Source organism: Garra rufa, chromosome 13, assembly GCF_049309525.1.
Source record: "Garra rufa chromosome 13, GarRuf1.0, whole genome shotgun sequence".
NCBI classification, from domain to species: Eukaryota; Metazoa; Chordata; class Actinopteri; order Cypriniformes; family Cyprinidae; genus Garra; species Garra rufa.
Genome location: NC_133373.1, coordinates 25,688,437 through 25,710,278, shown reverse-complemented (window position 1 = coordinate 25,710,278; position 21,842 = coordinate 25,688,437). Strand labels below are relative to the sequence as shown.

Here is a 21,842-nt window from a genome sequence, read left to right as displayed (position 1 = left end):
GATGTGATTCAGTAAATAAATCCGTGTCTTGGTGTTTTATCAGATTACAGTTCTTATTTTTTTTTATAAAAAACGTTTTATATATTCTATTAATATTAATAATATTGTATTTGTAGATAATATTGTAGATTTGACATTTATCGTGATAATTATCGATATCGACTGATATGAAAAAAATTATCGTGATATTTTTTTTTTGCCATATCGCCCAGCCCTAGTGTGTCTGATTATTTGTGACTCATCTCCGTCTCCGTCTGTATCTCTGTCTCGCAGTCAGTGTATGGAGTAGTGGATGACACACAGACTCAGAGTCCTGTACACACACCCTCACAGCAGAGCAGCAAGGACACCAAAGAGGACGTAGAGAAAGAGGTGTGTGCGAGCGATGGTGTGAATTTGATTCTTGACAGCCTCACAGCGGCTATTAATATTTAGCACAGTCACTCACATGCTCAAGTGGAGATGCGGTGAGCAACGCAATTCTGTCTCTTTCAGATTCTGTTCTTGAACACTCAGTTGGATCGACACTGTATGAAAATGTCCAAAGTCGCTGATACGTAAGTCCTCTTTCTTGATCTGTCGATTAAACTCAAACTTTTCCCAGCAAATATTAATACTTGCAATTAATAATGGGTTAATTAAAAAACATTATGCTTATTAAGGATGGGAATCATACGTAATGTCTTGGTTGCAGTTCTGATTCCTCTTTTAGTTCCATCAATGATTCCTTCAGTGCTTTAGTAAAAGAAAGAAATGCAATTTTATTGGCCACTAATGAGACTGTTAAAAACACTGCAAAGTCTGTTGTAAACATTTTCACAAGAATTGCTTTAGAGACAACTTTTATTGCAGTCAAGTAATTGGCAGTAACTATAAAGATTAAACAACAATTCAAAATCTACAATTGTTTTAACATATTTTATTCATTCTTTTAAAATACACAGACAAAACTCATTATGATTATCTTTAACTATATGACACCATACGGAATGAATTTCGCTTTACAAGAAACAGTTAAATTGTAAGCTGTATGTGTTTGATTCATTTAAAATAACTGACTTATTCAAGCTGTTCATTTGGAAATCAGACTACACTGTTTGAGCTGTGTGTTTTTAAAAACGTAAAAAAAAAAATCAGGCACTTAGAAGTCGTTGATTTAGGAATCAAGCCATGTATCGTGCTATAAATTCAGTAGTGGGGTTGCAATGTGTGGGAAACTAATTAATTTAGTAAGTAATATAGTACAGTGTAGCATTCACATTTGCAAAAGAATGCATGTGTAAAAACAGTTAAGGTTCCAGTAATGATAAATAAACAAAATAAACAAAACTTTTATACAGTACGCTGTAAAAAATTATATGACCAGTGAGTTGACAACGTGTTTTTACATTACTTTAACTCATCAAAATAAGTTAAGCAATTTTCAGCTTTATTTTACAAGTTGTACAAGGTTCAGTTTCATATAATTTAAAGGGATATTTCACCCAAAAATGAAAATTCTGTCATTAATTACTCACTTTAATTACTTGTTCCAAACCTGTAAGACCTTCGGTCATCTTCGTAACACAAGTTAAGACAATTTTGATGCAATCCGAGAGATTGCTGACCCTGCATAAACAGCAATGTGTGTACTGATGTGAATGTGTGTTGACAACTGACAGGGAAGAGAAGAATTTGAAAACTGAAAATTTGAAAGTTTTTTTTTTTCTTTGCGAAAAAATACAAAAGGTATTTTCGTAGCTTCAAAAAATTAAGGTTGAGCCACTGATGTAGCATGGACTATTTTGACAATGTCCTTACTAACTTTCTGGGTCCTTTAGACGTTTTAGTTAGTCTATGCAGGGTCAGAAAGCTTTCGGATTTCTTGAGAAATATCTTAATTTGTGTTTTCCGAAGATGAACAAAGGTCTTACAGGTTTGGAACAACATCAGGGTGAATAAATAATGACAGAATTTGTATTTTTGGGTGAACTATCCCTTTAAGTTGACTTAAAACTTTTTTTTTTTACTGTGTATGCAATATAAACATGATTTCGACCAATTTTTTTGCAGATTGATGAGCTACACAGAGCAGTATCTTGACTATGACCCCTTTGTGACAGTACCAGATCCAGCTAACCCCTGGATCAGTGATGATGTCACTTTCTGGGAGCTAGAGGCCAGGTATGAAAACCTAAACATTACATTACATTAGATTGTATCATTTCAAAATGTGTAGCAAAAAAGAATGATCTGACCTTAGCTTTGTAAAATTGTTACATGAAACATCTGCATGAAGCAAAAACAGCAGACGGGCTGAATGAGATGCAGATTCACTCTCTGACAGCAGTTGGCACTTATGGAACAGCAGCGAAACAGCGTTTCCTTGGTTAACAGTATAAACAAAGCAGCACTATGCTTTTAAATACTACATTAATATGTATCATATCAAAGACAATAGAATACCCAAGATCAAATCAAAATTTGTGTCAAGATGTATCACTGGTATATTTTTGAATGGGAAAAAATGCAACACTCAATATTGCCAGGAAGCCCCGCCTTCGGAATAAAAGAGCCAATCGGACAGCAAGACAGCAAGCTGCTGTTAGAAGTCCCGGTTGGTACAGAAACAGTCAGTGTTCTGAGACGTGTGCTCTGGACTGTGCATTAGCTGGTTTAGCCTCAAAAATAAGCTTTTTAACGCTTTTTGAGCAAAAGAAACAACATGTATGATACAGGTGTTGTCAGATTTCATTGGTGATTTCAAATATGAAATTTAATCGCAATCCTGATGAACAGTTTTGAACAATTTGATGTTTCCCCATTCAAACTCAAAATTTCCGCTGAGATGTCCGCTGAGTGAAATGACTTTCCTTATAGGGACTATTATATGGAGAAAACAAACTTTTCTAAAGACAGTCAGTTCCCCTCAGAGATGCATTTTTATAAACCTCCATCCCCAATTACAGTATTACAGTGAAGTGAGTTTGCTTTGCCTGCTAATGTTGCAGTATTTTTTCCTCTTTGTGTTTGTCTTAAGCATCTTCTGTTAACACCTGTTTACATTTGGTTTATTTGCCCAGTTCAAAATTTGTTGTGTTATTAATAATTCTACAAGTTCTCTAACCATTAGTCAGAAGCCTATGCAGTTAACAGGGATCTCCTCTCAGTTGTTGATGCTGTACATGTTGCTTAGGAACTTTAAAAAAAAAGGGGGTAAAATACATGGTTTTTGGCGGGGTTTCCAAAAATTTGCATTCCAGGGGCTAAATATCACGTTATTAGGGTCACTTAAAGAAGTTCGCTTCCAGAACAAAAAGTTACAGATAATCTACTCACCTCCTTGTCATCCAAGATGTTCATGTCTTTCTTTCTTCAGTTGTGAAGAAATTATGTTTTTTGAGGAAAACATTTCAGGATTTTTCTCCATATAGTGGACTTCTATGGTGCCCTGAGTTTGAACTTCCAAAATGCTGTTTAAATGTGGCTTCAAACAATCCCAAATGTGGTTGTAAATGATCCCAGCTGAGGAAGAAGGGTCTTATCTAGCGAAATGATTGGTTATTTATTTGTTTGTTTTTTTGTTTGTTTTTTATTGCAATTTATATACTTTATTCTTATTGTCTTGCTCTGCCTGAACTCTGTTTTTCCGGTTCAAGACAGTTAGAGTATGTCAAAAAACTCCCGTCTCATTTTCTCCCTCAAATTCAAAATCGTTCTACATCGCTGTTTTACCTTTTTTGTTAAGGGTGTCTTAAAAATAAATAAATAATTGATGGTTTAGCTAGATAAGACCCTTCTTCGTCGGCTGGGATCGTTTACAACCCCATTTAAAATCGTTTGAAGCCACATTTAATCTGCATTTTGGAAGTTCAGACCCAGGGCACCATAGAAGTCCACTATATGGAGAAACATCCTGAAATGTTTTCCTCAAAAAACATAATTTCTTTAAGTCTTTAAGAAAGAAAGACATGGACATTTTGGATGACAAGGGGGTGAGTACATTATCTGTACATTTTTGTTCTGGAAGTGAACTTCTCCTTTAAACCCGTAGACATGAAAAACAACAGATGGTAACAGTGTTAAAGTAGTCCAATTCCACGGGGAAAACTGCAGACATGGCAACACTGGTAACACTGACTACTCTGATTGGTGGAGCTCTCTTTAGGATTGTGACTAATGTAGTACCTCGTTCTGAATGTCACAAGTAGTTTTAAGTTTGCTCGAGTCCTTATGTTGTTTTGAATTATATAAAACACTGCAGGTTCCTTCATCTTCACTTCCCCAAGCCGTTCTCACAGCTCCTCAAAGATGCCCTGACAGGAATTAAGGAATAACTCCCACACACACCCTCATCCTAGTGTTTCTTTCTATATATCTGTTCACATTGTTCAACAATGTGACTCTTGTCACTTAATTATGCAAAAATGAAGTTAACTAATTTACCTTATCAAGTTAATTAACTTGATTAGCATTCCTGTGGTGGTTTACATATTGTTACTTATTCGAACACTAATTTACAAGATATTATTAGACGTGATTAAGTGATCTTGTGTACACACACACAGTTTCTTTCTCTCTTTGTTTTCAGCCTTGTCTTGTTAAAATGACAAACAATGGTACAGTACATTGTGTTGTCAAAGCACTGGCTGCTGTCAGTAGATATTGCAAAGAACAATGCAAGTTAAATAAATAAAACACTGCCTTTGTTTTTCCGTCTCTCTGTCTCAGTAAGGACCCGAGTCAACAGCGAGTAAAGAAGTGGGGCTTCTCGTTGGACGAAGCTTTAAAGGATCCAGTGGGCCGTGAGCAGTTTCTTAAATTCCTGGAGTCTGAATTCAGCTCCGAGAACCTGCTGTGAGTTTTCCATCACCATATTGCTCCTTTCATTTGCACTTCTGTGACATTTTCCCCTTTCTTTCTTAACCTCCCACACCGCTTTTAATGACTTGCACAAAACGTAGCAGAACAGGACAAGCAAAAGGTCAGACTTGCGCTTTAATATCCCTGATGAGAAAGAGCGAGTAAATTCACTGATGGTACATGATCATTACCACCTCCAAAGCCTGATCACTGATGCATTGTGATAAGCTACTGCAAACCACGGGCGACACAGGCCAAACGAGGCAGCGGTGGGCCCCAGGAGATGCCCAACCAGGACAGCGAGGCCCCGAAGGGAGCTGCAGAGATAACGCAGGTCACTGGAGCCGTAAAGTGACTGGGCGAGAGATAAAATGCTGCTTGTCTCCATGCATCTCTCATCCTTCTCTTTCTCTCATATCTCCATGTATCCCCCAGCTAGGCATCTAATAGCCTCTGTGGGGGCTGTCTTATGTTTGCCAGTCTGTGAGGAGAGTGCAAGTGATGTGTCCTCTTGACTGCCTGACTCTCCCCTGGGCCCATTAGGGCCTAAACCACTTCTACGCTGCAGAGATCTATAGAGCTACGGAGCAAGTGTGATATGAGAGTAGAAGGAGTTACTGGCCAATTGCTTTCCTCTTTCTCTATCTGTCATAGGGAGTGCTGTGTGTGCTGACTTCCATAATTAACCCAGTGTTTGTTACTCACGAGTTTGGGAATGCCATTGCCATCAGCGTTGTAAAGAGGGTCCAGAAGTAACACATGCCAAGTGCTAATTGGGAGTGAAAATTAGCTTTAGGGAATGAACTTGGCTGTGGTACAGCAGCATAATGCATGATTGAAATCAGATTGTAGGAATGATAGTCTGGCCTTTGCTTGTTTGCCATAAAATGTAACATAAATGCCTGTAGGTTTTTTCTTCTTCTATATAACTTCATGCATTGACACATATGCAATATTCCTCACATTAAGGCATGAAAATGTGAGGTAGAACATTAAAATACGAGAACAAAATCAAGATGCCATTGACCAGCGTCACAAATGTTGGCATAGGAACAAAAAGATGTAGACTGTCATTCAAAAGTTTAGGGTTGGTCAATAATATGTAATAGTCAAGGAAGTTTGCTGCCATAATATGGACGCAGCAGACGCAGTAATATCACGCAGCGCCTGAAGTTCGGTCACAATTTCAAAAAGCTGGTCACATTGGCAGTTACAGGCGCTGCGTGATATTACTGCGCCTGCTGCGTCCATATTACGGCAGCAAACTTCCTTGACTATTACACCGGAATGGGAGTGTAGTTCCTAATCTTATCTGCCTAGAAAATCGCAGATTTACATTTTCCACCGATTTTAGTACACAATATAATTACAGAAGAGTCAAGGTTTAAATATGACAAATATCGAAACTCACTGGTCATTTTTGAACGCGATGTTATATTGGCCTCATAGGATTCAATGATCTATGCTAAGCTATGCTAAAAGTGATATCGCCAGAACAGGAGAACGGCTGAATGTATTTTAAAACGGTAAAACTCATCTTAACTCGGAGGGAGTTGGTGAATGAGCCTATTTCTAAAAAAAGTAGAGTGTTCCTTTAAGTGTCATATTATAATTTGGAAATCATTCTAATGTGCTGATTTGCTGCTCAAGAAACATCTCATATTATTATCAATATTCAGACTGGTAATATTTTAGTGGAAACCAGTATGTGGTGCCTTCTGACTTTTTTTTCTCGCAATTGCGTGTTTACTCTCAATTCGGAGAAAAAAAGTCGGAATTGCGAGATATAAACTCGCATTTTCAAGAAAAAAAGTCAGAATTGTGAGGTACAAACTCGCCATTGCGAGGAAAAAAGTCAGAATTGCTAGAAATAAACTCGTATTTGCAAGAAAAAAATCTGAATTGCGAGATATAAACTCGCATTTGCGAGAAATAAGTCAGAATTGCAAGATATAAACTCGCATTTTCAAGAAAAAAAGTCAGAATTGTGAGGTACAAACTCGCCATTGCGAGGAAAAAAAGTCAGAATTGCGAGATACAAACTGGCAATGACTATGGAAGACTATGGATGCACTGAATAAAGAATAAAGGTCATTCCACCATTTTATCTCACAATTCTGACTTTCGCAATCTCGAGAAAAAAGTCAGAATTGCGAGATATAAACTTGCAATTGCAAGAAAAAAAGTCAGAATTGCGAGATATAAACTCGCATTTGTGAGAAAAATCCCAGAATCGCTAGATATAAACTCGCAATTGTGAGAAAAATATCAAAATTGTGAGATATAAACTCGTCATTGCGAGAAAAAATGCAGATTTGCAAGATACAAACTTGGAATTGCGAGAACAAAGTCAGAATAGCGAGATACAAACTCGGAATTCCAAGAAAAGAAGTCAGAATTACATATAAATTGCAATTGCAAGAATAAAGTCAGAATTGCGAGATATTAACATGCATTTGCAAGAAAAAAGTCAGAATTGCAAGAAATAAACTCGCCATTGTGAGAAAAAGTCAGAATTGTGAGGTACAAACTCTGAATTGCGAGAAAAAAGTCAGAATTGCGAGATATAAACTCACATTTGTGAGTAAAAAATTCTGAATTGTGAGATAAAAATTTGCAATTACCTTTTTTAATTTTAATTTAGTAAACGGGCTTTAATAACATAGATTTGCTCTAGAAATATTTCTTCTTATTATCAATGTTGGCAATAGTTGCGCTGCTTAATATTTTTGTGGAAACCATGATAACTTTTTTCAGTATTCTTTGATGAATGGATGGATGAATTGATGAAGTTCAAAAGAACAGCAATAAAAAAATACACTTTATAAAATTCTTTACCCTCACTTTTGATCAGTTTAATGCATTGTTGTTGAATAAAAATATTCTTTACTTTAAAAACAATCTTACTAAGCCCAACATTTTAGATGGTGTACATACTTAACATTTTTATTTTTACAATAAAACTACATAAGTTAAACTTAATTTGATTTGCATTCTTATTTTCTGTTTAGGTTCTGGTTGGCTGTGCAGGATCTGAAGTGCCGCCCCCTGCAGGAAGTAGCAGCTCGTGCTCAGGAAATCTGGCAGGAGTTTCTTGCAGAGGGAGCTCCCAATGCCATCAATCTAGATTCGCACAGCTACGAGCGCACCAGTCAGAATCTAAAAGACCCGGGCCGCTACAGCTTTGAAGATGCCCAGGTGAGTAACTGTCACAAGAAGCACAGCTCAATCACTGATGGCTCTTGTTCCTTTTAACAATTTCCACACCCTCTCTGAACATTTGGGGAATGTATCCCACTGTATGAGCTAAATAGGAATCTTGCGATATCTAACAATTGTATATTGTTGTTTTTAATGTCCAATAACCATTCTCCAAACACAGTTTCACAAATGATTGAGGGCTTTTAGGTTTTTTGATGGACGGAGGACGTGTGAAAGCTGCACTTAGGGACAAGTTGTGCCCAAGGCAGAGTCTTTTTCATTCTTTGAAATGATGAAAGAGGAACTTGAGGGCTTAGGGCCATTCGGAGAGATTGATGTACAATAATAATGATGGATCATCTGTTCCTTGTCTTTGTCCTCATGGCTCTGTTCCGAAGAGTTTGCCTTATGTCTGTCTCCTGCATTTATCTACATTTACATGATTGATGAAAGAGACAGAATAACAGGCATCGCAATGCTTAGAACCAGAGCGAAAAGTCTCTCTGGAATTATGAAATCCATTTTATTCCAGAAACTGTCACTATAAGCTAACAGCTTTCAGAAAATGTATAGAATAACTGAAGAATGTGTTACAGAATCCATGACATTGGTGCTTAGAGTCTGTCAAGATACTTGCCAAGAGTCTGTCAAGCGAATTATGCTTTTTTTGAAAATAATGTGTACAAAACCACACACCTTCATTGGCAGCAGCAAAGTCTTATTAATCATGCTGCAAGATTACTTATTAGACATTATTAGACATAGATTGTCTTATCCCTTGGAAGAACCTACATATTTATTTCTGTTTGCATATCTGAAGTCATGATGGAGAGGAAAGTAGAAGCCGGATCATGACAGAAAGCTTTTTTTCAGAAGATTCTTGGCTCTTTCTCATTACTTTGCATTGAGATGCATTCCTTTCATCCAGGCTGCAAACTCGCTGTCAGCCTCCAATGTTTTTTTTCTCTTTTAGGACCACATCTACAAGCTGATGAAGAGTGACAGCTACCCTCGCTTCCTGCGCTCTAATGCTTACCAGGACCTCCTGCTGGCCAGAAAGAAGGTTAGTCTCAATCTCAAATCTCTGTCTGCTGCATGAAACGAATCTGACTAATTTTTCTGCATTTTTGTTTTCAGAATCACTCAGTATTCTAGAGTACTGTAAAGAAAAAAAAATGTTTAAAAAATATTTTTGCCTGAACATTTTCCGTTAAATTAATAGTTCACCCCCCCAAAAAATAAAAATAAATTAAGTTTGTTTCTTCATCAAAACAGGTTTGGAGAAATTTAGCATTAAATCACTTGCTCACCAACGGATCCTCTGCAGTGAATGGGTGCCGTCAGAATGAGAGTCCAAACAGCTGATAAAAACATCATAATAATCCACAAGTAATCAACAAGACTCTAGTCCATCGATTATGTCTTGTAAAGTGAAAAGCTGCATGGTTTTAAGAAACTAATCAATCATTAAGATGATTTTTTTTTTACTTTACAAGTCCTCTATCCATAATGTTGCATTCTCTAGTTAAAAAGATTCTTCTTGTCAGAACCAGGAGAGAAAAAGGTGCATACCAAGTACTGTTAACAAACAAAAACAGTCTAAAATAGTTTTTAACAAATATATAGGTGAATTTTGAGTAGACAGGGGATAGAGTTTTTCACTGGAGGTAGCATTTTTTATTATTGACGGCACCATTCACTACTAAGGATCTAATGGTGCAAGTTGACAAAGTGCTGTATTGCTAAATTTGTCCAAATCTGTTACGATTAAGAAACAAACTACTTCTTAGATGGCCTGAGGGTGAGTGCATTTTCAGCACATTTTTATTCTTAGTTTTTAAGAGACAATATGTGACCCTGGACAGAAAAAACAGTCATAAGGGTAAGTTTTATGAAATTGAGATTTATACATCATAAATAAGTTTACATTGATGTATGGCTTGTTAGGATAGGACAAGATACAGCTATTTGAAAATCTGGAATCTGAGAGTGCAAAAACTCAAAATATTGAAAAAATTGCCTTTAAAGTTGTCCTAATGAAGTTCTTAGCAATGCATATTACTAATCAGAATTTAAGTTTTGATATATTTATGGTAGGGAATTCACAAATATCTTCACGGAATGTGATCTTTACTTAATATTCATTTTTATCCATACTATGTATTGTTGGCTATTTCTACAAGTATACCCATGCCACTTAAGACTGGTTTTGTGGTCCAGAGTCACATATTTCAAGCCTTAGTTTTGTTTTTTGTTTTTTTGTTTTTTGACTAAAAGCAACAGTCTTGAATTGAATTGTTGAGTGTTTGGTTTGCTCTTATTAAAACGTACTAAGCCAACTAAATATGTACTTATCATCAAATGGGGTACTTATTCTACTGCCAGCTTGTAATGGCTAAACATGAGCGCTTCAGTTCACTTCAGAGCCTTTTTACAGTTTATTTGTGTCTTGGCCCCATTGTGATTCTTTCAGATTATCATTTTTTTGTTATCCGTCTGCTTTTCTTTACTAACACACAATAACCTGGTGTTGTGCACTGTATCTCCCCCGTTCCCCTCCATTAACCTCGGCTCCACAGCCTGAGACTGAGCAAGGCCGCCGCACATCCCTGGAGAAATTCACTCGCAGTGTGGTGAGTGGCACCTGTTGTCTAGAAAATAAAATCGACCATCACCAGTCCTTTTATAACTTTATTTCAAAATAAGGCTTTCTGGAAGATAGTCAAATAGTGATTCTGAGAACCATAAAGGGTTCACAATGATTTCACAACTGTAATTTTACTGAGGAGTAAAGTAAATTTGATATCTATCTATGTATTTATCTATCTATTATATATGAAATATAAATACATTTAAGGTCAAAAGTTTACATACACCTTGCAGAATCTGCAAAATGTTAATTGTTTTACCAAAATAAGATGGATCATACCAAATGCATGTTATTTATTTTATTTTATTTTTTGTAGCACTGACCTAAATAAGATGCATTAAGAGGTAGGGGTGTAAACTTCTGTAAACAGAATTAAGATGTGTACATGTGTTATTTTGCTTAAATTTATTTTTTTTTATTCAGTACAGCCCCTCAGAAGCTACAGAAGATACTTAGCCTACATGTTTCCCAGAAGACAAAATCAGTTAAATTTACCCTAATATTTAAATTCAAAATTTAATGCAACGTGTATCCTTCTGAAGCATCAGTGAGCGTTTGAACTTTCTGTAATAGTTACATATGAGTCCCTCAGTTGTCCTCAGTGTGAAAAGATGAATCTCAAAATCATACAATCATTATTGGAAAGGGTTCAAATTCACAGAAATGCTTAAAAAACCAAAGAATTTGTGGGACCTGAAAGATTTTTCTGAAGAACGCTGGAGAGTTTAACTGTTCAGGACAAACAAGAAACTCATACTAAACAACAACAACAAACAAAAAAAACATTCTGGTAACAACACACTATTAAGAATCAACTGTATGTAAACTTTTGAACAGGGTCCTTTTTATACCTTTAACTATTATTTTCTCTTGTGGACTATATGTAAACGTTGTTTATGCTAAATATCTTATTCAGTTCAGTACTAAAAAAATAACATGCACTTTGTATAAAGTATGAACCCTCTTATTTTGGTAAAATAATTAACATTTTGCAGATTTTGCAAGGTGTATGTAAACTTTTGACCTCAAGTGTATACTATTTCTTAGATTCGAAATTTTCTGATGGATATTATTAGTCAAATCCAAAACCACAGTTTTTTACCTGGTACTCTTTGAAAGATTAATAATAATGTAATTGTGTTTCAGGGCAAGTCTCTGACAAGTAAACGACTGACAGGCCTCATGCAGTCCTCCTGACGAGTCCTGAAGTCTGTTGGGGTTTATTGGGGTGGAAGGATTGTGGCCATGACGGACCACGTGTATGGACCACCCTCTCTCCAAATCCCACCCGAACACCGCACAGCTACCGACTCTAGATGGCAGCATGCAATAAGTCCAAAAAAAATCTCCAAACGGCGACAGTGCTGTCTGTGTCTATTAAATCAGTGACTGCAAAGGCCGCATACATGAATGTCAGATTTCCCAGTACCATCTAGAGAACCATTTTACGTTTCTTTGATACCTATAACCAAACTGCAGCAAGGACGGGACTGTCTTGCTGGATTACTGTTTAAAAACGTTCGTTGTCAGATATGAAAACAAGGTGTGCTGTATGTCAACGCTAAGCATTCGGATGAAGCGAGGATGTGTCTCAAATCTTCAGAGCATTCCAAAGGAGTGAAGGAACATGACAAGGGCTTTCAGTGACTGTGTTCCCTCAGTCAAGGTTTGCACAGAACTTTTCGTCATATACTTTTATGTTGGACAGTCACCGAATATGAAGAATGAAAGTGGAAATGAAGGGGTTTGGAAAAGCACATTGTTATTACTCCTGCCATTTTTGAAGAAACTAGAATTTATTCTGTCTACAGGCCGTGTTATACTCACCTACTGTATTAGCACACGATACTAATAACTGAGATGAGAAAATGATTAAGAGCGATACCTTTTAGACTCAGTTTTATTGAGGAATAAAGAAATATCGACCAGGATAATAAAAAGTGTTAGTGTTTCAGGACGATTCAGAGCACAGAATATTGCTTTTGCACAAAAACCACGCCAATGAGGAACGATGGATGCGGAGATGCGAGTCCTGCTCGGTCAGTGTGTTTCCTGAACAGCTTTACAGCAAAATGTCCAAACAAATAACATTAAAAGATTATGGAGCATCTATGGAGGCCCATTCTGTCACATAAAAACACAATAGTTACATTAGTTGAAACTATGAGATACAAAGTCATGATTTTGAGAGAGAAAAGTCAATTATTATATGTGACCCTGGACCACAAAACCAGTCTTAAGTCGCTGGGGTATATTTGTAGCAATAGCCAAAAATACATTGTATGGGTCAAAATTATAGATTTTTCTTTTATGCCAAAAATCATTAGGAAATTAAGTAAAGATCATGTTCCATTAAGATTTTTTGTAAAATTCCTACTATAAATATATCAAAATGTAATTTTTGATTAGTAATATGCATTGTTAAGAACTTAATTTGGACAACTATAAAGGTGATTTTCTCAGTATTTTGATTTTTTTGCACCCTCAGATTCCAGATTTTCAAATAGATGTATCTCGGCCAAATATTGTCCTATCCTAACAAACCATACATCAATAGAAAGCTTATTTATTGAGTCAGTTTTGTCAAATGTATCATCTCAGTTTTGTAAAATTTTACCTTATGACTGGTTTTGTGGTCCAGGGTCACATATAAAAAGTCGGTAGGATACTAAGTTATTATTAACGCCATAATTGACTCTTCGCAAGGAGTTTGATTGACAGGTGATCTGACCAATCATAAACCCAATCTGCCATTTTGTCCGACAAACAAACCAGACAGGAGAGTAGAATAACATCGGTGAACCTGAACTTGAAAAATGGTATGTACTGACGTCTTTCTCCGGTTGAAACATAGATAACAAGATCAATTTGATGTTCATTCATTTATGTTTATGAAATAACTAGTAAAGAGGAAGAGATGATAGGTTTATGTACCGGTTGAACTGAGGAGACATCTGTCACGACACATTAAAGAGCAACAAAACGGTATTTATTGTTTGAATTTCTTACAAAATGATCAAATTTGAAAGCTGAGACTTTATTTATATCAAAAGTAACCTGATTTGTCTGGTCTGTCGGCACATTGTCAGTTTCCTCTTTGCTCCGTTATGTTTTTTCAACAGTAAGGAAGGGGGCAGGTCTTTGCAGAGAGTCAATAATGACAAAAATGTTCACTTTTAATATCATCCCTGGTGAAAAAACCAGCTAAAACCAGCCTAGGCTGGTTGGCTGGTTTTAGCTGGTCAACCAGCCTGGTTTTAGCTGGTCATAGCTGGGAGGCAGGCTGGTTTTAGAGGGGTTTTGGCCATTTTTCCAGCCTGGCCAGGCTGGTCAGGCTGGTCTTAGCTGGTCAGGCTGGGAAACCACCAGCTAAAACCAGCCTGACCAGGCTGGGAGACCAGCTAAAACCAGCCATTTCCAGCTTAAACCAGCTAAGACCAGCCAACCAGCCTATGCTGGTTTTAGCTGGTTTTTTCAGCAGGGATAGCTATGATTTTATCTCATAATTCTGACTTAGTATCTCATTTAGACCTTTTAATTTCATAATTATGACTTATAAAGCTCAAAATTACTAGATGTTAAGACATAATGTCGACGTTGCTGTCATAATTATGATTTTATGTCATAATTACGACTTAATGACTCATAATTTTGACGTTATACACGCCAGTCAAAAGTTTTTGATGTTTTCGAAGGAAGTGTATTCTGCTCACCGAACCTGCATTTATTTGATATAAAGTACAGCAAAACAGTACATTTTGAAATAATTTTTTATAATTTTAATAATTTTTACTACTAAAATAACGGTTTTCTGTTTGAATATATTTTAAAATGTAATTTATTCCCGTGATCAAAGCTAAATTTTCAGCATCATTACTCAAGTCTTCAATGTCACATGATCCTTCTAATATGCTGATTTGCTGTTCAAGAAACATTTATTATTATTATCAATATTTAAAAGAGTTGAATACATTTCTTTCAGGATTCTTTGATAAATATAAAGATCTAAAGATCAGCATTTATCTGAAATAAAAAGCTTTTGTAAAATTATACACTATTTATACCATTCAAAAGCTTGGAGTCAGTATTTATTTTTATGGAAAGGAATTATAGAAATTAATACTTTTATTTAGCAAGGATGCTTTAAATTGAACAAAAGCTATAATAAAGATGTTACAAAGGATTTCAATTTCAAATAAATGCTGTTCTTCTGAACTTTCTATTCATCAAAGAAACTTGAGAAAATTCTACTCAGCTGTTTTCAACATAATAATAAATGTGTTTTTGAGCAGCAAAACAGAATATTAGAATCATTTCTGAAAGATCATATAACGAGTAATGATGCAAAAAAATAGCTTTGAAATCACAGGAATAAATTGCATTTTAAAATATATTCCAATAGAAAACAGTTATTTTAAATAGTAAAAATATTTTTTGCTGTACTTCGAATCAGATAGATGCAGGCTTGGTGAGCAGAGGAGACTTCTTTAAAAAAAAACATTAAAAATCTTACTGTTCAGAAACTTTTGACTGTCATAATTATGATTTAACAAAGCAATTTTTCCCTCATGTGGCAGAAATGGATTCCATAAGCATGGTATTACTGTATGTTTGAAAGCAACACATTGGTCCTTATTGACTATGTTTGTCTTTGCTTTAATGAATGGTGTTGTAGTGTAGAATGTAAGTGCTTAATGTCAGTGTTTTGATTAGTATAACGATGAGGATGATGAGCACAAACGTATGAAAATCACAGCCCTTCATTTTCAACATATCAACAGTAGACAATGTTTTGTGGGATTACCATCCATTAGAAAGGTGTTTTTTCATTGCAGGACACTGAGCTGCCAACCCAGTTGCATTTCTGTATTCTTTTGCTTGCATTGTTTCCTGAAGCAGCATCACTGCCAGAGACACATAGACTTAAGCTGCTGGAACACTCAAATCTTCTCAGTTGTCTTTAGCCTACAAATCTAAACACAGTCAAAAGGCAGAACAGAAAAGTGTGGTTGACATAGCACGTTTCCTCTACACATTTTCAGGTAGTTGATTTGTTGATTCATAACTGTACGTTAGGTTGAAATGGAATGTATAGACTTTGCAGCAATCCTGGATATGGAAGATGCTGTGTAGAATACTGAACGTGGAATATACAGTAACTTAGAGGCACAAGTGCCATATTCAGCACAAAACTATGCATGGAATATTTCTAAAGAGTTTTATTGCTTTTAGGCCTTTTTTTCATTGGCAAAGATGAGGATCCAGTAGGTCAAGAAAATGGAAAGGAGGACCTGAAGTCCTGAGACATTCAATAAACATAATTTGGAGAGCTCTGAAATGGAATCCTTTTTCATTTGTCTCTGCATGGATAGGATTTACATCATGTATTTTTAGCTCAAACTGTTCATGATGAACCATTGAACATCTATTAAACATAGCTACTTCAAAGCATTGTGCTTCAATAAACTAGATTTGACTTCAATAAAGCCAGTATGGTAGGATTTCATACTACTGAACTGATATCACATCTTTGCTCATCTGTTAGTGTGTACTGCTCTCTAGTGGCAAGCATGACAGGTACAGCATAGACTTTGACTTTTTTATTATTAAATTTGACATTACAACAAGGATAAAAAGACAAGAAATAATAAAACTAAGTACAAAATGATTCTTGTGATTGCAAAAGATTAAAAAGTCAACACTTGTGTTTGAATACAGATGATTATATACAAGAAATGTCATTGTGACAGGCCATTACACAGATAAATTGGGTGCAACTATATTTTCTACTGGACTAGAATAATTCATTTTGTAAGACTCTTGATGCTTGTGTTGGTATAATGGAGCTGTTTCTATCTTAACCCCAGGTTATCGTCTTTTTAAACCTGCTTTTAAAGGAACACTCCACTTTTTTGGAAATAGGCTCATTCTCCAACTCCCCCCGAGTTAATAAGTTGATTTTTACCGTTTTGAAATCCATTCAGCCGTTCTCCTGTTCTGGCGATATCACTTTTAGCATAGCTTAGCATAGATCATTGAATCCTATTAGACCAATAGCGTCACGTTCAAAAATGACCAACGAGTTTCGATATTTGTCCTATTTAAAACTTGACTCTTCTATAGTTATATCGTGTACTAAGACCGGTGGAAATGCAAAGCTTCAATTTTCTAGGCTGATAAGATTAGAAACTACACTCCCATTCCGGCGTAATAGTCAATGAAGTTTGCTGCCGTAATCAGTGTTGCCAGATCAGGTTGAGGATTTCCAGCCCAAAAGCTCACCAAATCCCGCCCACTTCAACAAAAACCAGCCCAAATTTTAACTGCCAAAATAATGAGAATTTTATTGCCATGTCAAGGTTGATAAGGACCAATTTTATCTCTTTAAAAAAAGAATAATGACAAAATAAAATAAAGATAAATCAATTTCACAGGAATATGGATCAAAACAGTCCGAAAATATGTGTAAAATGTTCAGAAATCTTTTCAAAGTGGAAATTAACCGATGACTTTAACCCTTGGAAAAACGCATGCATCATTTTCAATGTCCACAGTAAAAAATATGCTAATTTCTGTGCAAAAAGTGCACAATAAAGTGATGAGAAACAAATGTAATGTAAAACCCCGTCACTCACAAGTCATCACGTCTCACTAACGTAAAAGACGTAAATTGATGGACAGGTCTCTGTTAAACTAAACCAGTAAGGGTTACGTTAAGCAAAAATGAGTTGATGACTGCACTACACATTATATTACTGTGATACTTTGAGCTCGAACGTACTAAAATGACATGACTAATGATAAAAGTGAAGAAAAAAACAGCTCATTGGGCGTCTTTTAATTTTTTAAAGCAGCCCAAATTTTGTCTACCCGCCCAATGCCTTTCTCCGGTCCAAGCCGATCAAAAGAAGCCCAATTGGGCGGAAACCCGCCCAATCTGGCAACACTGGCCGTAATAAGGCTGAAGCAGGAGCAGTACGCAGCACATGTGCAAATGCTAAACTAGCTGGGAACTCATTTCTGATAATACTCCGCCTGCTTCGGCCATATTACAGCAGCGAACTTCCTTGACTATTACGCCGGAATGGGAGTGTAGTTCCTAATCTTATCAGCCTAGAAACTCGCAGCTTTGCATTTCCACCGGTCTTAGTACACAATATAACTACAGAAGAGTCAAGTTTTAAATACAACAAATATGGAAACTCGTTGGTCATTTTTGAACGTGATGCTATTGGTATAATAGAATTCAATGATCTATGCTAAGCTATGCTAAAAGTGATATCGCCAGAACAGGAGAACGGCTGAATGGATTTCAAAACGGTAAAAATCAACTTATTAACTCGGGGGGAGTTGGAGAATGAGCCAAAAAAAAGTGGAGTGTTCCTTTAACCCCAGGCAATGAAAAGTATTGATCTTTTTCTTTAGGGTTATGAAACCTGGAGCAAAGAATCTAGAGTCAAATTCCCTTTCAAGGAGTATAACAGTACTTTTTAAGTGCTATTGGTTTAGGTAGTGTTTTTCCAATGGGGATTTGTAGTTCTTTGTAAAGAATTATAAGTTATCAGGTAAGTCAAAACATTACATACTTTGATTTGAAGCAGAAAGTATTTGAAAAACAAAAAACAAAAAGACAAGGTACAAGACTGTACCAGACCGCTTAAATAAGCAGTGTTGGGGTAACGCATTACAAGTAACGTGAGTTATGTAATCAGATTACTTTTTTAAAGTAACTAGTATAGTAATGCATTACTTTTTAATTTACAAGTAAATATCTAAGTTTTTTTCCCTTTTTTTTTCCCATTGACTGACTGACTAAATTCGGAAATGCAGAGGCAAACTCAGAATATGACGCAAATGTGCAATAGTTAAATATGTTAAATAACACAAATACCCTTTATGTATTTAATCCCATTTTATTAACCAATGTTTTTGCTGCTGACCTTCGATGATACAATTCAACTATACTAATTATCAAAAATGATTTTAGACTAAAATTAGCAAACATTTCATTTTTGCTTCAATTGTTTTATTGATGAAGAGTGTTGAACTTTATTCTCCTGTGTTCTACTATAAAGATGTGAGTTTACTTTTCCTTCAGCCTGAGGCTTATTAATATCACTTTTAGTCTAAAAGGGCTTTTATGTTTGCCAAAAATAGAAGTTTTTACATTAAAAACAAACAAGAAATCCCTGCCCAGATTTAGAAAGTAACGCAAAAACGTAACACATTACTTTCTATAAAAAGTAACTAAGTAACTTTTGTAGGGAGTAACGCAATACTGTAATGCGTTACTTTTAAAAGTAACTTTCCCCAACACTGTTAATAAGGATAAGAACTACAATAAGACAGATAAGAACTACAATCCCATGAGTCAATCAAATTACAAAACAGTGGAGAAATATGTGACCCTGGACCACAAAACCAGTCATAATGAAATGTATACATGAATAAATAAGCTTTTAATTGATGTATGTTTTTTTAGGATGGGATGATATTTGACTGAGATACAACTATTTGAAAATGTAAAATCTGAGGGTGCATAAAAATTAAAATATTGAGAAAAATTGCCTTTTCAAATGAACTTCTTAGCAATGCATATTACTAATCAAAAATTAAGTATAGATATATTTATGGTAGGGAATTTACAAAATATCTTCGTGGAACATGATTTTTTGGCATACGAAAAGACGCATACAATGTATTTTTGTGCTTTTGCTAAAATATACATGTGCTACATAAGGTTTTGTGGTACAGGGTCACATTCAAAACTAAATGAGGATGGTGATTCTGATTGGTGAAAATTTCTTGGAAGAATTATGGGTAGTGTAGTTTGTCACCAGGAAGTCCACTAATGAAAAACAAAGGCATATGGTATATGAGGGAAACAATATACCATCAATCGTTAATAATCAATTCTCCTTTAGAAAATATAATGGGATTTTTATTTTGACTAATGCACTCTATAACAGGTAGTTGTTTAGCCAAATAGCCAATCATAACCTGCTTCATTAAATATTCATGAGCTTTGTACAGTCACGGAAACTTTGCATTGTATTTCATTTCAACATTTGAGGGGGAAAAAAGTTCAAACAAAAATGAATGAAAAAATGTATTCTTACAAAAAGTCTATTACAGACAGAACTAGACAAGACGATTTTTTTAAATGAAGTGCATGCTGTGTTCCTCATCAATATAGACAAATATCCATAAAAAGATTGTTAACCTGGGGTTTACAAATGTGCAATCTAAATAAACAGGTTTTAAGGGTACAAAAACAGTATAAAACATGAAAAAAGATCATATTTAGAATGGGTTAACAATTTTAAGTGTATCTTAATACTGTATCAGCTGTCACTTGTTTTTTTTTCTCTACCAAACAAAAATCTAAGTCCAAAGACCTAACTATGGTTAGATGAATGGACTCTCTAAGCATGATCAAAGCTAGTTTAATTTTGGAACCTTTAATACATTTCTTAAGCTGAAAAACAAATGTAAATGTGATGTAGATGACCTTTAAAATAGATAAAAATGCATAGCTAAAATATTCAACAGATCGCAAGATCTGGAGAGCGTTGATGAATTGGCTCTGAAAATAGAGCCTCTAATGTATTATACAGGTGAAGGAGGTGGGAATGACATGAGAGAATGTCCAGATGGAAATAGAAATGCTAATATATCACAAGCAAAGAAATACAAAATGGAGCGAACAGATGTTTCACTCAGAGAGGTATGAAGGGCTCCAAACAGGCGGATGGAACAATAGAAGGTTCTAGGACACACAAAACTGGAATGTTCCTGGAGCATAACCAGATATGTCCGACACAACGTAACGAAAGATTCAACAGTCTAACGCCTTCACATTTCAGAATTACAAAATCTAACCTAAAGGAAAAAAGCTGGCTTGAAAAGGCAAAACAAAGCATGCCAGTATTATCATAACACAAGGAAGGGTATAATAGATGTACTTGAATATGATGGCTATCATGTAATTTACCAACCACATGATTGTCTGCTAAATTATATGTATGAAATAACAAATAAAAACACTCATTAGCATTATTTTCCAGTCCTGAAATCAAAGCTGCTTCAATACATGGAAAAGCTTTTTTTTTTGCCATTAAGTTTAAGATTGCTTTCACGATAACTCAAATACTAAGCTCTAAATGTCTACCTGAATGATGATCTCAGTAAGAAAGATGAGCTTCTAATCACATTAATCCTCTTTACATCAAACAGCTTCTTGTTAAGAGCCAAAAAATGACACATGATTAAAGTGAATAGAAACCAACTCAAATGAAAAGGAGTGTGTGTCTCTAAATGCGTTTATGTTGAAGCTGGCTTTGTCAATCGTTATTTCAAAGAAGTAATAGTTTAGAATCACAGCTCAGAAGATTCTGTGTGAATAAGAGGTTGATTATCACTTTGTTTAGTTGTAATATTATAGTTCTTGTGGTGGTGTTGCTATTTAACGAAGTGCTTTTTATATAATACGACTGTTTTTAGGTAATCTGACAATCTGGACTCAAACCTGCTTTTGGATTTGCAGGATGTAGGTAGACCACGGATTGAGGAAAATGTTTGTAAGACGGAGGTAGAGGAAGACTCCACACTACTACAGGAGGAGAACTACAGAGCAAAACCAAGACAAACATCCATCCTGAGTCTGCTGTGCGTGTCTGTGTGTGTAACTGTGTAGAACCTCCTCGCAACGCTTACGGCTCTCCGAAACCAGATGCCTTATCCTTCAGCAGATCAATACACAGATGACAACTCCAACTTCCTGTGGACAAAACAAAAACTGAGGTAACTAAATGGAGCGTGTATAGCATGTGTATTTGTTTACTGTCTGACTGTTTGTTTATCTATTTACTTGTCCATGTTGTGTATTGTAAATCAGTGTCATAAATATATATATTTTTCGGAAATATGTAGTACAGGAGGTCTTCAGTAGCAGGTCAGTAGAATTTTAGGGGGTCTGTCAATTACTTTTTTAATGTACTTTTTGACGATTTTTTACAAAAATCTAAATACATATGGGTCATTTCTGGGATTCTGTCAAATTTCTGCTTGGAATATAATTTTTTCAAAATACCCCACATCAAACCTCCAAAAAATCATATTTTCCTGCCTCAGGCATTAATGACCTTTC

General features: G+C 35.5%; 1 protein-coding gene across 1 annotated transcript in view; it reads left to right on the top strand.

The window, feature by feature from the left end:
- Nucleotides 1-16,031, top strand: part of rgs6 (regulator of G protein signaling 6) — a 111,824-nt gene extending 95,793 nt beyond the window's left edge. Inside the window, exons 11-18 of the mRNA XM_073816461.1 lie at nt 274-372; nt 496-557; nt 2,053-2,163; nt 4,711-4,836; nt 7,854-8,040; nt 9,017-9,106; nt 10,623-10,676; nt 11,840-16,031. Coding sequence (XP_073672562.1) covers nt 274-372; nt 496-557; nt 2,053-2,163; nt 4,711-4,836; nt 7,854-8,040; nt 9,017-9,106; nt 10,623-10,676; nt 11,840-11,890 — 780 coding nt within the window. The 3' untranslated portion in view covers nt 11,891-16,031. The remainder of the gene's footprint in view (nt 1-273; nt 373-495; nt 558-2,052; nt 2,164-4,710; nt 4,837-7,853; nt 8,041-9,016; nt 9,107-10,622; nt 10,677-11,839) is intronic.
- Nucleotides 16,032-21,842: the final 5,811 nt, after the last annotated feature.